The sequence below is a fragment of the Gastrolobium bilobum genome, unplaced genomic scaffold (assembly GCF_033153095.1).
Source record: "Gastrolobium bilobum isolate Gb01-03AN ecotype WA unplaced genomic scaffold, APGP_CSIRO_Gbil_v1 utg4343, whole genome shotgun sequence".
NCBI lineage: Eukaryota > Viridiplantae > Streptophyta > Magnoliopsida > Fabales > Fabaceae > Gastrolobium > Gastrolobium bilobum.
The window spans coordinates 63,768-76,948 of NW_026899174.1; the positions used below are offsets into that span (position 1 = coordinate 63,768).

At 35.6% G+C, this 13,181-nt stretch overlaps 2 protein-coding genes across 2 annotated transcripts; one reads left to right on the forward strand and one right to left on the reverse strand.

The window, feature by feature from the left end:
* The first annotated feature begins 2,718 nt into the window (after nt 1–2,718).
* Nucleotides 2,719–3,075, forward strand: LOC133287977 (uncharacterized). Its single transcript, XM_061485679.1, has one exon. It carries the CDS (start codon nt 2,719–2,721, stop codon nt 3,073–3,075), a length of 357 nt encoding a protein of 118 aa, XP_061341663.1.
* A 1,048-nt stretch (nt 3,076–4,123) lies between these two features.
* Nucleotides 4,124–6,681, reverse strand: LOC133287971 (UDP-glucose 6-dehydrogenase 1-like). The gene is made up of 2 exons (XM_061485673.1): nt 6,547–6,681; nt 4,124–5,769 (listed from the first exon to the last, which is right to left on the reverse strand). The coding sequence occupies exon 2, from the start codon at nt 5,749–5,751 to the stop codon at nt 4,309–4,311; it is 1,443 nt and encodes a 480-aa protein (XP_061341657.1). The 5' UTR covers nt 5,752–5,769; nt 6,547–6,681; the 3' UTR covers nt 4,124–4,308.
* Between the last annotated feature and the right edge of the window lie 6,500 nt (nt 6,682–13,181).

Below are 13,181 nucleotides of genomic sequence, written 5' to 3' on the forward strand. Positions count from 1 at the left end.
TACAACTGCGTATACACCACAACAAAATGGTGTATCAGAGAGGAAGAATAGAATCATCCTCAACATGGTTAGAAGCATGTTGGCAAGAGGAAGAGTTCCAAAGACGTTTTGGCCGGAAGCAGTAAACTGGTGCATTCATGTCTTGAACAGAAGTCCAACCTTTGCAGTTCGAAATATGACGCCAGAAGAGGCTTGGAGTGGGAGAAAACCAAATGTGGACCACTTTAGAATTTTTGGATGCATTGCATATGCTCATGTCCCGAATCAGAAAAGAAAAAAACTTGATGACAAGGCTGAAAAATGTGTCTTTCTAGGTGTAAGTGATACATCTAAAGCATATAAATTATTTAATCCACTGACAAAAAAAAAATTGTGGTTGGCAGGGTTGTTGTTTTTTATGAAGAAAACACTTGGGATTGGAATATGCAGCAGCCTACCCAAGTTCTTTGTGATATTGATTCTGAACAAGAGCAAATTTCAGCATCTAGTATGCCTGAAAATTCATCCATTGCAACTTCTTCAACTAGTCAATCCTCACCAACAGTAGTTGGAGTTAACGAAGAAGGGACTCAATCTCTTCGTCGTGTTAGAAGAAGGCCTGCTTGGATGGAAGATTATGAGGTAACTGGAATTGAAGATCCAATTACTCACTTTGCTTTGTTTTCAGAATGTGATCCCGTGACTTTTGAGAGTGTGTCAAAGAAGAAAAATGGCGAAAAGCAATGGATGCTGAAATTGATGCAATTGATAGGAATGATACTTGGGAGTTAACTGATCTTCCAAGTGGACACAAAACCATTGGTGTGAAGTGGGTGTTCAAAACAAAGTTGAAGGAAAATGGTGAAATTGACAAGCACAAAGCTCGCTTGGTTGTCAAGGGGTACAAGCAACAATATGGGATTAATTATACAGAAGTTTTTTCTCCTGTTGCGAGACATGATACAATCAGATTGGTGGTTGCATTGGCTGCACAAAATTCTTGGCCTATTTACCAGCTAGATGTCAAATCGGCATTCTTGCATGGGTACTTGGAGGAACAAATATTTATTGAACAACCCCCTGGTTATGAGAAGGTTGGAAATGAGCATAAAATTTACAAATTTAAAAAGGCACTTTATGGACTAAAACAAGCCCCTCGAGCTTGGTATAGTCGCATTGAGTCTTATTTTCTTAAGGCTGGTTTTATAAAGTGTCCTTATGAACGAACATACACTTTTTGTTAAGATTGGTGATGAAGGAAAAATGCTTATTGTTTGCTTATATGTTGATGATCTCATATTCACTAGAAATTCTGATGTTATGTTTGAAGAATTTAAAAAGTCTACGATGAATGAATTTGAAATGACTGATCTTGGTATGATGCATTACTTTCTTGGCATAAGTGTAGCACAATCAAGTGATGGAATTTTTATTTCTCAAAATAAATATGTGGAAGATATTCTAGACAGGTTTCAGATGAAGGATTGTAATCATGTGCACACTCCAGTTGAATGTGGCTTGAAGCTACATAAAGATCATGAAGGAAAGAAGGTTGACAGCACCTTCTACAAACAAATTGTGGGAAGTTTGATGTATCTCACTGCAACAAGGCCAGACATAATGTATTCTGTGAGTTTAATTAGCAGTTATATGGAGAATCCTACAGAAATGCATTTGTTGGCTGCCAAGAGAATCCTTCGCTACTTGCAAGGAACAAGAAATTTCTGGATATTTTACAAGAAGGGTGTAAAATCTGATTTAATGGGATTTACTGACAGTGATTATGCAGGAGATCAAGATGACATGAAGAGCACATCAGGTTATGTTTTTATGATTGGTACAGGTGCTGTTTCTTGGGCATCGAAGAAGCAACCAATTGTCACTTTGTCAAGCACAGAAGCTGAATTTGTTGCTGCTACAGCTTGTGCATGCCAAGCCATTTGGCTAAGGAGAATTCTTGAGGAGCTTCAATTCAAGCAACTCAAAGCTATTCAAATTATGTGTGATAATAATTCAGCAATTAAATTATCCAAGAATCACGTGCTACATGGAAGAAGCAAGCACATTGATGTGAAGTTTTATTTCTAAGAGATCTTTATAATGATGGAGCTATTGATTTAATCTACTGCGGAAGTGAAGACCAGATTGCTGATATTTTCACTAAAGCTCTCAAGATGGAGTCATTTGTGAAATTAAGAAGATTATTAGGTGTATGTATACTTTAAACTAACTGTTAGCAAACATCAGTTTAAGGGAGGGAATGTTGAAGTCTTTTTAGTTTCTTGTGTCAGTTACAATATTGAAGAGTTAATTGTCTTTTGGTTTTTCTTATGTGAGTTATGAAGTTAAATTGTTATGTTTATTAGGGATATAATGGCTGATGTTATGACATTATGAGTAGTTAATTAGTGGTGTTATGAGGGTGTTATGAGACTCTTGATTAGCTTTGTAATGAGTCTCTTCATTAGTACTTTCAGTTTTTTATGTTGTCTATTAATAGGCTTGATGTGTCGAAGAAATACAGTATTCCCTTTTTCAATATTTTTTACATGTCTCAATATTCTATCACCCCCCCCCCCCCCAGAAGGCTGGGTGAAAGTTAACACAGACGACTCCTCTACCTCAAATGGGTTGAGGTCAACTTGTGGTGGTGTTATAAGGGAAGTCTCTAGTAGATGGGTTGTGGGATTTTACAAGTTCCTTGGAGCGGGTATTTCTCTTAGGGCCGAGCTTTAGGGTATGCTGGAAGGTCTCCAACTGGCCTGGGATCACAGTTGTCGTAGAGTGTGGTTGGAAGGGGACTCCTCTTCTGCTATTCATTTGATAAAGGAAGGCTGCCAATCTCATCACAGCCTTGCTCCTCTCGTGGATAAGATTCAAATGCTCCTAAGAAGGGATTGGTGTACCTTTGTCTCTCGTGTTCATAGGGAGGGAAATAGTGTTGCTGACATGTTGGCTTCTCTAGCTTCCCCCTCTGATTGGGATCTTCATGTTTTAGATAGTGTCCCTCCTACTTGTTGGGAGGTTATGAAAAAGGATCTGATGGGGGCTACTACTCCCAGGATGATCCGAGATGTTTCTTCAGGAACGGCATGAGTCTGTCTTTATTTTTTTTCAGTTTATCCAAAAAAAAATGGGTTTTATAATTCTCATTTAACATGAGAATTACAATTTTCCTACACACCCTTCGATTTCCGTGCTGACATGGGTCCTACATATAATTTTTTCTAACACATGGGTCTCACATGCTTTTTATCTCTACAACATGAGATTTAATTCTCCTTCAACATGAGAATTATAAAACCCAAAAAAAATATATAGAAAGAGTTTAAAGAAGGCTTAGAGGAGTTTTTGTATATGAGATTAATGTTTCTAGGAGATAATTTTATCTCCTACACTACACACACATAAAAGTGTATGGAGCCATTTGAAGATAAGAGAGAGAAAAAGAAAATATAAATCCCATAGACTTATATATATAAAAGGGCCGACTCAGTTCAAATACCCACTTCGTGAGTGTCTGGGGAAGGGAATACTCTAGGCAGTCTTTCCCCTGCTTTTTGTAGAGAGGCTGATTCGAACCCGCGACCTGACACACCACGGCAAGCAAGCTTACCGCTGAGCCAAGCCGGCCCTTCTCCATAGACTTATATATATGTGTAGGAAATAAAATTATCTCTTACAACATCAGAAACATTAATCCCTATTACAATTAAATGTCTTTTACCTAGGTTCTCAGCTATAATAAAAAGTTAGTTAGAAATGGAACATAAACAACACTTGGCTTCAGCAAATGAAATGCTGGGAGTTAATTCCATTTTTCACACATTAATGCTGCTTTGTTACTACAATCTCATCCCTTAAATTCCACACATTGAACCAATGCAAATGTAGTGGTTACGTAATGTACCAGAAAATGTAATTGACAACCTCTCCAATCTCACCCTATTTAAAGTTCCCAACCTCGGGTACCAAATAAATAAATGTTCCCAACTAATTTTTCTTTAGTTGTTAAGAGTAGGGCCAAAAAAATTTCAGATAGAAAAATTCCAAAACCCTCACCAATATGATAGTAACAACAAATTAATCAAACAGCAAAACTTTTCCCTTGTAAACACGTAACAGCCAAGTAGGCAGTAGCAATGAATTTGGAGTACAAAGAAAGGCAAAACATAGAGCCTCCCTACTTTCCCAGAATTTATACTCATTTATGCCAACTACAATTGGAAAGTAAAAAGTGGCAAAGAAAAACTTGTAACAAAAATAATAATGATTATTGAATCAAACTGAATGCCTCAATTCTTGACTTAAAATGCAGTTCATTTTGTTTTAGGCCACAGCTGGCATGTCCTTGAGCCATGGATCAAGTGGCTTACCAATTGAGTACACAATGAAGCCAATCTCACGTAGCTTTTCCATATCCACAATGTTCCTTCCATCAAAAACAAAAGCTGGTTTTCTCATATTATCATATATTCTCTGATAATCAAGAGTCTTGAACTCATCCCATTCAGTCAGAATGCAAACACCATCTGCATCCTTTGTTGCTTCATAAGCATCCCAAACCACACTAACTTTCTTCTCAGTTGTGGGACTTGTGGGCTGCAAATGTATAGGGTGGTCCCAATCAAACTTGTTCATCCATAGATCCCTCTGAATTTGGTCCTCAGTTACCTGTGGATCATATATGCTAAGCCGCGCTTTATCACCGAGTAGCCCCTTGCACACATCAATGGCTGGAGTCTCCCTTGTATCCCCAGTATCCTTCTTGAATGCAAATCCCAGAATGGCTATCTTTTTTGTTGCAACTGTGTTAAACATTGATGCAACTACACGGTTCACAAAACGACTCTTCTGATAATCATTAATCTTGATCACTTGTTTCCAATACTCTGCTACCTCAGGAAGTCCATTGCACTCACATATGTAAACAAGGTTCAAGATATCTTTCTGGAAGCAAGATCCACCAAAACCAACACTAGCATTCAGGAACTTAGGTCCAATCCTTGTGTCAGTACCAACAGCATAGGACACTTGTTTAACATTTGCCCCGGTAGCCTCGCAAAGCGCTGACATGGCATTGACAGATGAAATCCTTTGAGCCAAGAAGGCATTAGCAGCAAGCTTAGACAACTCTGCAGACCAAAGATTTGTGGTTAAGATTCTCTCCTCAGGTACCCACTGAGCATAAACATCCTTCAATGTTTGAATAGCTTTCTGGCCTTCTGGGATCTCCCTTCCTCCAATGAGAACCCGGTCCGGGTTAAAAAGATCTTTGATTGCAGTTCCCTCAGCAAGGAATTCTGGGTTTGATAGAATCTGGAACTTGATACCCTTGGCATTGTGGGTTAGAATCTTCTCTATAGCCTCAGCAGTTTTGACAGGGACAGTGGATTTCTCTACAACAATTTTGTCAGACTTAGAAACATCGGCGATCATGCGAGCTGCGCTCTCCCAATATGTCAAATCTGCTGCTTTGCCAGCTCCAAGACCCCGAGTTTTAGTTGGGGTGTTCACAGAGACAAACACTATGTCAGCCTCATAGACATGTTTTTCTACATCAGTGCTGAAGAAAAGGTTCTTGCCACGACATTGCTTTACCACATCATCAAGGCCTGGCTCATAGATAGGAAGCTGATCGCTGTTCCAGGCTGCAATGCGCGATTTAGAGATATCAACCACAGCCACTTCAATGGATGGACACTTTAATGCAATGACTGCCATTGTAGGACCCCCCACATATCCAGCACCAATGCAGCATATCTTCACCATTTTTCTTTTCTAAACAACCTATGCAATGAGGGGTTCAGATGGATCAGTAAATTCAAGTATACAACAAAAGCAAATTTGACATGTTCTATATCAATCATGTGCTTTACAGTACTATACTAACATTTCATATAAACCATTAGTAATTATATGATCATGTGCTTCAGTCTTTAAAAGTTCAAAAAAGAATTCATATATATTAGTGAACAATATAAACAGTATACTTCAAATTTCTGTGAGCAAACAAACATTTTCCTCTCAAATAGATCCGAGCTGAAGGTTTCATACAATCAAAGATCAAGTACCCAGAAAAGATCTTAGAAGAATCCAGATCTAACTCGTGCATTCATGGGGATGATGATTTGGTGATAAAATTAAAAATGACTACAGGTTTACCACTCAGAGACCAATCTTTAACAAAGTACAGTTAGTAGATCTAGCATTAAGTGTAGAAACAAACACAAATGCTTGATGATATTTCTTTTAATACATCAACCACTGATTACAGTAGATCCAATGCAAAAGAGCTTCAAAACTAAACAGCATTGAACCAAAAGATAAAAATGAACAACTTAATATACAATAAAGATAAAATGGTTATAGATCTACACACTTTTACACAAATCAGAATCAAACCCATCAATCACCAAGAATTAACTACACCCATCACATACAAAAATTCAATCAAACCCACAATGATTCAGCTCTTAACATGATACCAGAGTAAAAAAGATTCTAAATTTTACAAAGTTCTGAACAAAAAACACCGAGTGAGGAAATGGGGTGTCAAATCTTTACCTGCAAAGATGAACCACTGTGACTAAGAAAGAAACCAAGAATTAAGGAGAAGCACAGAGAGGTAAAGAAAGAAAAGCTTATGTATAGGAAGAGTTGACAAAGTTTATATATAGCCAAAACAAAATCAAGGTTTGGTAGCTGTTATTACCAAAAAGGACAAGCTTTCTTTGTGAAAATGATGATGAGTTTGGTGCAGGGTTTTTTGAACTCTGGTGGTTCATTCTTCTAGAGTGATAGTGAGGGTAAAAATGGGAACTTATGTGAATTAACATGCTGGCACGTTTACACGCGTTTGTCGCAGACATGAGCTCTGAGTGTCAATGTCAACTTCAGGCAGATTGTCAATGTCACCACCAATCACCATCACCTTCCTAAGATTTTCCCACTACTCATATTCTCTCGCTCATGCTAAATTATTGTGGAAATGGAATATAGTAAATGCCTTTTCATGACGGTTTTGAAAATAAATAAAAAATCTTAACTGTATTTTTTATTTTTTTCTGTGACTTATGTGTAAGTTTGGATTTTTAATAATTTTTCTCTAATTAAGTCTCTTAATTTTTTTTATATTGTTGGGTAGTAATTTTTCGAAAGAAAGAGTTATCGTTCTCAGGGAACGGTTTGTTTAGTTTTCTTTTTTTAATTCCTATTTCTAATTTCTTGAATTTAAGTAATCAATCTTTTAAAACTAAGAAAAGACTAAATGAAGCAAGTATTTATCAGACTTGTATTAAACAAAATTAACAGAGGAATATCTAATCACAAATGTAACAATTATACGGTACTGGAATTCTTGAATCATGGATGAAGGAAAAATTTCGCATTCCTGCGTTTTATAACTGCTACGGCACTTTAAGATCAGAATTTGAACTACTATGGCTATTTTAGCTAAAACTTCCCAGTTCCAGTTTTAATCTTTAGAAGGATCTTTTCTCAAAGTCTTCTAAATCTTCAAAAATTATATCAAAGACCTCATTGGGTTATCCCTAACCTCAAGGGTTCAATTAACAAGGGTCATAACCTGATTTCCCAATCACAATTATGCAAAATATATTCAAGATCCATTCCCATGGTGTTCTTGAACTTAAAATCAAAATCTTGCTAATCAAATGAAACTAAAGCAAACCATCACAGTATTCAGAAAAATAAAAGATCACCCAATCATCGTGAATCCCAGAAAAAGAAACTTAGAAATTCATATTAACAAATGAAAAGCTTAGAAAAGTAAAATGAAGAACCAAAGCTTGCATGTAGCTGAGTCTTGGATCCCTCCAAGAAAGAAGTTTCACGCTTGCTCTTGATGTGAGAATTTGAAGAACAAAGACTCGAACTTAACAAAAAGTAAAGAGCAGAAAAGAAATTCTGGAATTGAAAACTAAAACTTTACAGGAGAGTGCTTAGTCTATATCTCTGTATCTAAGACTCCTATTTAAAACTAAACAAACCGTTGATCCAAAGTTTCATTGCTGTTCATCTATGCTTGTCCTTATCCAACGGTCCAGCTCTTTTTTTTTCTTCACTTCCAAAAAGTAACTCATATGGCTCTCTACCTGCAGTAAAAATAGTAAAAGAGGATAGTAAATCATCAAATTATCTCTTTCTCTCTCTTTTACCTTATTGGGCTGATTGGTACTCATTTGGCCCATTACTTTGCACTTATAACTAGTCTTTAGCTCAAATATTGTAAAAACAAAGCCATTAAAATAATCATAATTTATAGCTAACAAAATACCCCAAACTTAGAGTTTTGCTTGTCCTCAAGCAATCAAGAAAATATTAATTCAGTAAGCACATTGTTAGCTATTGTCTTTTTTAGCATTCAGATCATCATTCAAGCAATGTAATGGCTTTACAGTACAATCCTCCATTTATCACATTACATGTCATCCATTAACATCAATCAATTATATTGTCTTTTAATATCAATACCAAACAGCAGTCTAGTCCAAACTAAGTTTTAAATTAAACAAACAGCACACTATGTCACAATGCATATCAAACAGTCACTATACATATTCCATATCAGTTCAATGTCATACACTGAGTTCCTCACAAGGCATTTTCTACTCATCTCTCTTATTTTTCATTAAGGATAATCACTCATCATCAACTCTACATTGTTGTGCCTAACATACAATATTGCCTAGACACTTGATGTCTAATGTGGCATTTCCATCAAAGGGGCTTTTAGGCTTATAATGGGGCTGTGTTTGGATATTTGTTTTTCTAGACACTTGGCTAATTTAGGCTAACCTTAAGTGTCTAATTAATCAACATCTAGCCTTGCAAAATATTGTCTAAGTAAGTTAAAAGGAAGCTGCTTGCTCTTTTTTTTTTTTACCTTTTTTATTTTATTTTCAGCCTCAACTTTTCACATTCATTCTCACCTTCCTTTTTTTTTATATACAGGGAATTTTCTATTTTTCTTTCTCCCTTTTTATATCCTTTTTTTTCTTCTAATCTCTTCTTGATCACCTTCTATATTTTTCTTCTTTTTATAACCACTCTCTTCAAGCTAGCTTACCTTTTCCTTACTTATTTTCTTGCATTGCAGCCTAGTGAGAATTAATCAAAGACTAAGGCTTGCCTATAAGGATGGATTGGGGGAATTGGCTCTTGATATCATGGTTATGTAAACAGAAAAGAAAAGGTTCAAGCTCAAATAAGGGATCAAGGGATTAAAATTAATTAAAAAGGTAAAGCTTTTTGGCTCTAGGCTAAACAATTTGAAACAAGTGCCCTTATCATGTGGAAATAAACACACTAGTCGCCTAGGTGTAATGTAGGTTAAGGACCCCAATGTAGAGTGACCACTCAACAAGAAAGTATATGTGTTTGGGTCCAAATCCTCACTAAGGTTTTTATTTTTGAGTGATGTAACATGAACTAAGCTGAGTCATGTTAGGACTGCTCTCATGAAGTGTAACATAGATGATGCATAGCTAATTCACCAACTTAGAATGGAATAGACAGAGAGTTAACAAGATATGCAAGATCAACATAATTGAATTAATGATAATGGTTGTCATATGTATAGATAAACCAGAAAATTGTTATTCAAGTTCAAAAAAATTAAATTTTTTTTAGCATGCAAATCAATTAATTCAGCATACCCTGTATACCCCACCCCAAACTTAAAAGGCAGTTGCGTCCTCACAACAAATGGTAGTAATCATTTTTAACAACAGAGAACACAATATTGAAGAGAATAATATACATGTTGGGGAGGATAAACAACTATAGACAAATGTAGAAAAGATAAAACCTGGGAGACCATTAATATGGTGCTCCTAAGTGTGTGTGGCTGAGGTTTTTCACATGTCTACCTGCCTTTGGAGCCATAATTGCTGCTGAAATAGATAACTAGAGAATGAGTGAAATGAAGATTGAATGTGAATACGGAAAAAGAACCCAAAGAGTGTAGCAGGTAAGTGTCAAAGCGATAGAAAAAAATACAACAACAAAACACACTCAGTTGTGTTTCAGTTAGGCAATAGAGAACAACAGTAATAAGGCACAAACTCAAGTAACAATTCAGACTATATACCCATCCAAAATTACACAACCAACCAATACCCAGCAAAATTATGACATGAACTCGCTACTTTCAACCACAAAATTCCTTGTTTTTTTTTAGACACCTGCTTGTTTGACTCATCTCAACATAGACCACACAAAGAAACTAAAACTGCAGTTCACATATGTGACAGGGGTTCGCTCACTCAGATTTTTTTTTTTATTTTTTTTTTATGGGTGTTTGATTATTAGTGGTCTTGCAAAATAAAAAATAAATAATTCAGCACCTGGATATAGAACCACAATATACCCTGTTTTTTTTTATTTGTTTGCAACTAGGTTAATGAGCATCAAATGAATATTCATCAATCTCAAATCAAGAACTACACACTTTATAAAAATTGAAATATCTCAATGTTCATGAAACCAAACTTAAGAATCAACAAAGTCAGTGTGTGTGGTTGTGGTTGGAATTTATACAAGGTGGTTTGAATCTCCTATACGAAGGAAAGAAAAATAAAATAAAAATGGAAAGAAAAGAAGAAAAAGAAAAATGGAAGATCAGTGAAACAATCTAAAGCAAGAGATTGATAGGGTTTTGGAAGTACTAAACCTAAATTCGAATCAGACCACACCAACAGTGATGAAAGACGCTCAACAAGGTCGAGGCCTTGATGATGAAGTGGTGCTCTCCTTTTCGGCGGTAAAGAGTAATGAGAAATGAGCATTTTGTGGGAGTGAGAGATCAGAATAAAAATGGGAAAGGAAAAAAAATTTGACCGACGAAAATGGGTATAAGAAACGAAGTCTCAAGGGTTAGTGAGATAAAGATGTGCAGTGTAGATAGAGAAAAGGAAAAGTAATCTTTTTCTTGGTGGAGTAAATGAGATGAGACTGATGCAGAGAAGTCACATCAATGCTATAGAAAACTTTTTAAAAGCCACTGGAGTATCTCAGAGGTGCAATAATGGTAGAATTTCACCATTAAAAATTGGCTCTGCTGTGCATAAAGCACAACTTTGATCACAAATTTCTTCTTTCTTTTCTCTTTTTTTTTTTTTTTACATTTGTGCCAATAAGAAGAAGCTGATATGTGCAGAGAAGGATTGGGGATGAAGCAAAGAGGGGATAGAGAAAAAAAATAATCTGACCAATGTCAGATTTGAAAATCAAGATAATAAGAAAGTGTTGAGCTTAACATATTTGGGCTAGAATATTATTAAATCATACTTGGCCCAATTACTTTCATACACTTTATATTACTCTCTTTTTTTATACTGGCCGAGTTAACTTGTAGCAGCCCATGGCACAAGTACTTCTCCTCATCTAAATAAAAAAAAAAATTATTATTTGGGCTATCAAGTTTTTAAATACCCTATTCAGCTGAATGGATTACACTCGGTGTACTAAACTCAAACCAGTCACATTTTTATTTTTTTTATTTTTTTTATTTTTTTAACTTACGTGTATACATGCCCACCAATATATATTCTCAGTTAAGCTCTCATTCCTTTTTTTTTTATTATATTACATTGGGCTTACTATTCTCATATTCAACCCATGCATTAATTTTTTATATACCACTCGTACGCTTATTCACCCAACTAAAGCAACCCAATTACATTGCTGGACAGTAACCTAACATATGTAGGAAAATTTAATCACAACCCACAACTGTACCACAAAACATTTCAAGTTTAAGAATTAACACACTACTTTCACACCTCAAATACCTCTCATATGTCCATAGACCAGCCTGCTTTAATATAAGGGTTAGCCCAATAGTTTCACATAGCACCATAATCACACGGTTTCAACAATGTGTAACGGTTAAGCTATCAACGTGAGCTGATCACCATCATTATACAATCCAACTTTGATGTCTCGTTCCTATATCATCACACAATAAAGAATTGAACCTCAAACTCAATGTGTTTGTCTAAATCACATATCCAACTAATCCAATAAGTTGCGGATCAACTAACTCAGTCATACACAAATTCGAACTCATCTCTCCAATCCTCATTTATATATTCAACAGTCATGTGCTCAAATAGTCCACCTAATACACATTGGTTTCCTACTGAAACTGATAGCCTTGTTCTTTAAACCTCATTTGCTGACAACTAGCAGATAAGCAATTTAAGTCTCAAAAAAATTAATACCTAGTACTTCCTATCACTGTGCTACCCCAAACTCACGAGGTTGCTCATTCTCATAAGGTTCACTTGGCAGAACAATACCACTTTAATTCAGTATTCTCAGTCAACCCTTTTTATCAGCTCAAGTTTCGTGTTTTTTTTTAACATACAAGGACAGCAACAACCCTTGGTTTTAAAAGAAGACAAAAGAACTCCTATGTATTATCTAAAAAAAAATCGAAACTCACTAGTAACAAGCTAAAACCTATGTAGAAAAATAAAATTAAACACGTGAGCAGTTACTAATACTAAACTAACCTAAGCTCTAATAGCAACAAGTACACTAACTAACTAATCAACTAAACTCTTTTTTATTTTCATCCAGCATCTAGTAAAGAAACAAAATTCTTTTCTTTATCCTCATGCCTGCTCCAGCAACATTTTAACCATCTAAACTTGATTGGAAATAATTTGATTCTTATCTTCAAATTTAGAATAATTTGCCCTGTATCTAACCATTTGATTATTTTCTTTTGCATTATTTCCTTCATGGTTAGACTAAGTCTTCTCAGTTGATATAAGAAGCTGTAGCTCAGATTTTTCTCAAGAAATTTTAATGGTTCAAATTTCTTGTCTCCAAAGAATTTGGGTGGTGGGGACACAAAGGCTGACACAAGTTCACTTTCATTTTGCTTTTCCTCCACATGTTTGAGGCTGCCCATTTCTAAATTGCTAATTTCACTATTTAAAAGCAAGTTGTGAGCAACCAAATGATCATAAAATGAAATAGCAGAATAGTCATTAACATCTTCATCAGTGACATTTATTGTTTTTAAAACATTAAAAGTTTCTTCTATTGCACATGAAATTAAAGAAGAACCTGGATTTTTCAGCTTGGATGAAAAATTGTTGGAGAGATAGTGCTCTTGTTGCTGCTCTTGGAGTCTCTGAGGAAATGGGATCTGTATTGCCTTTGAT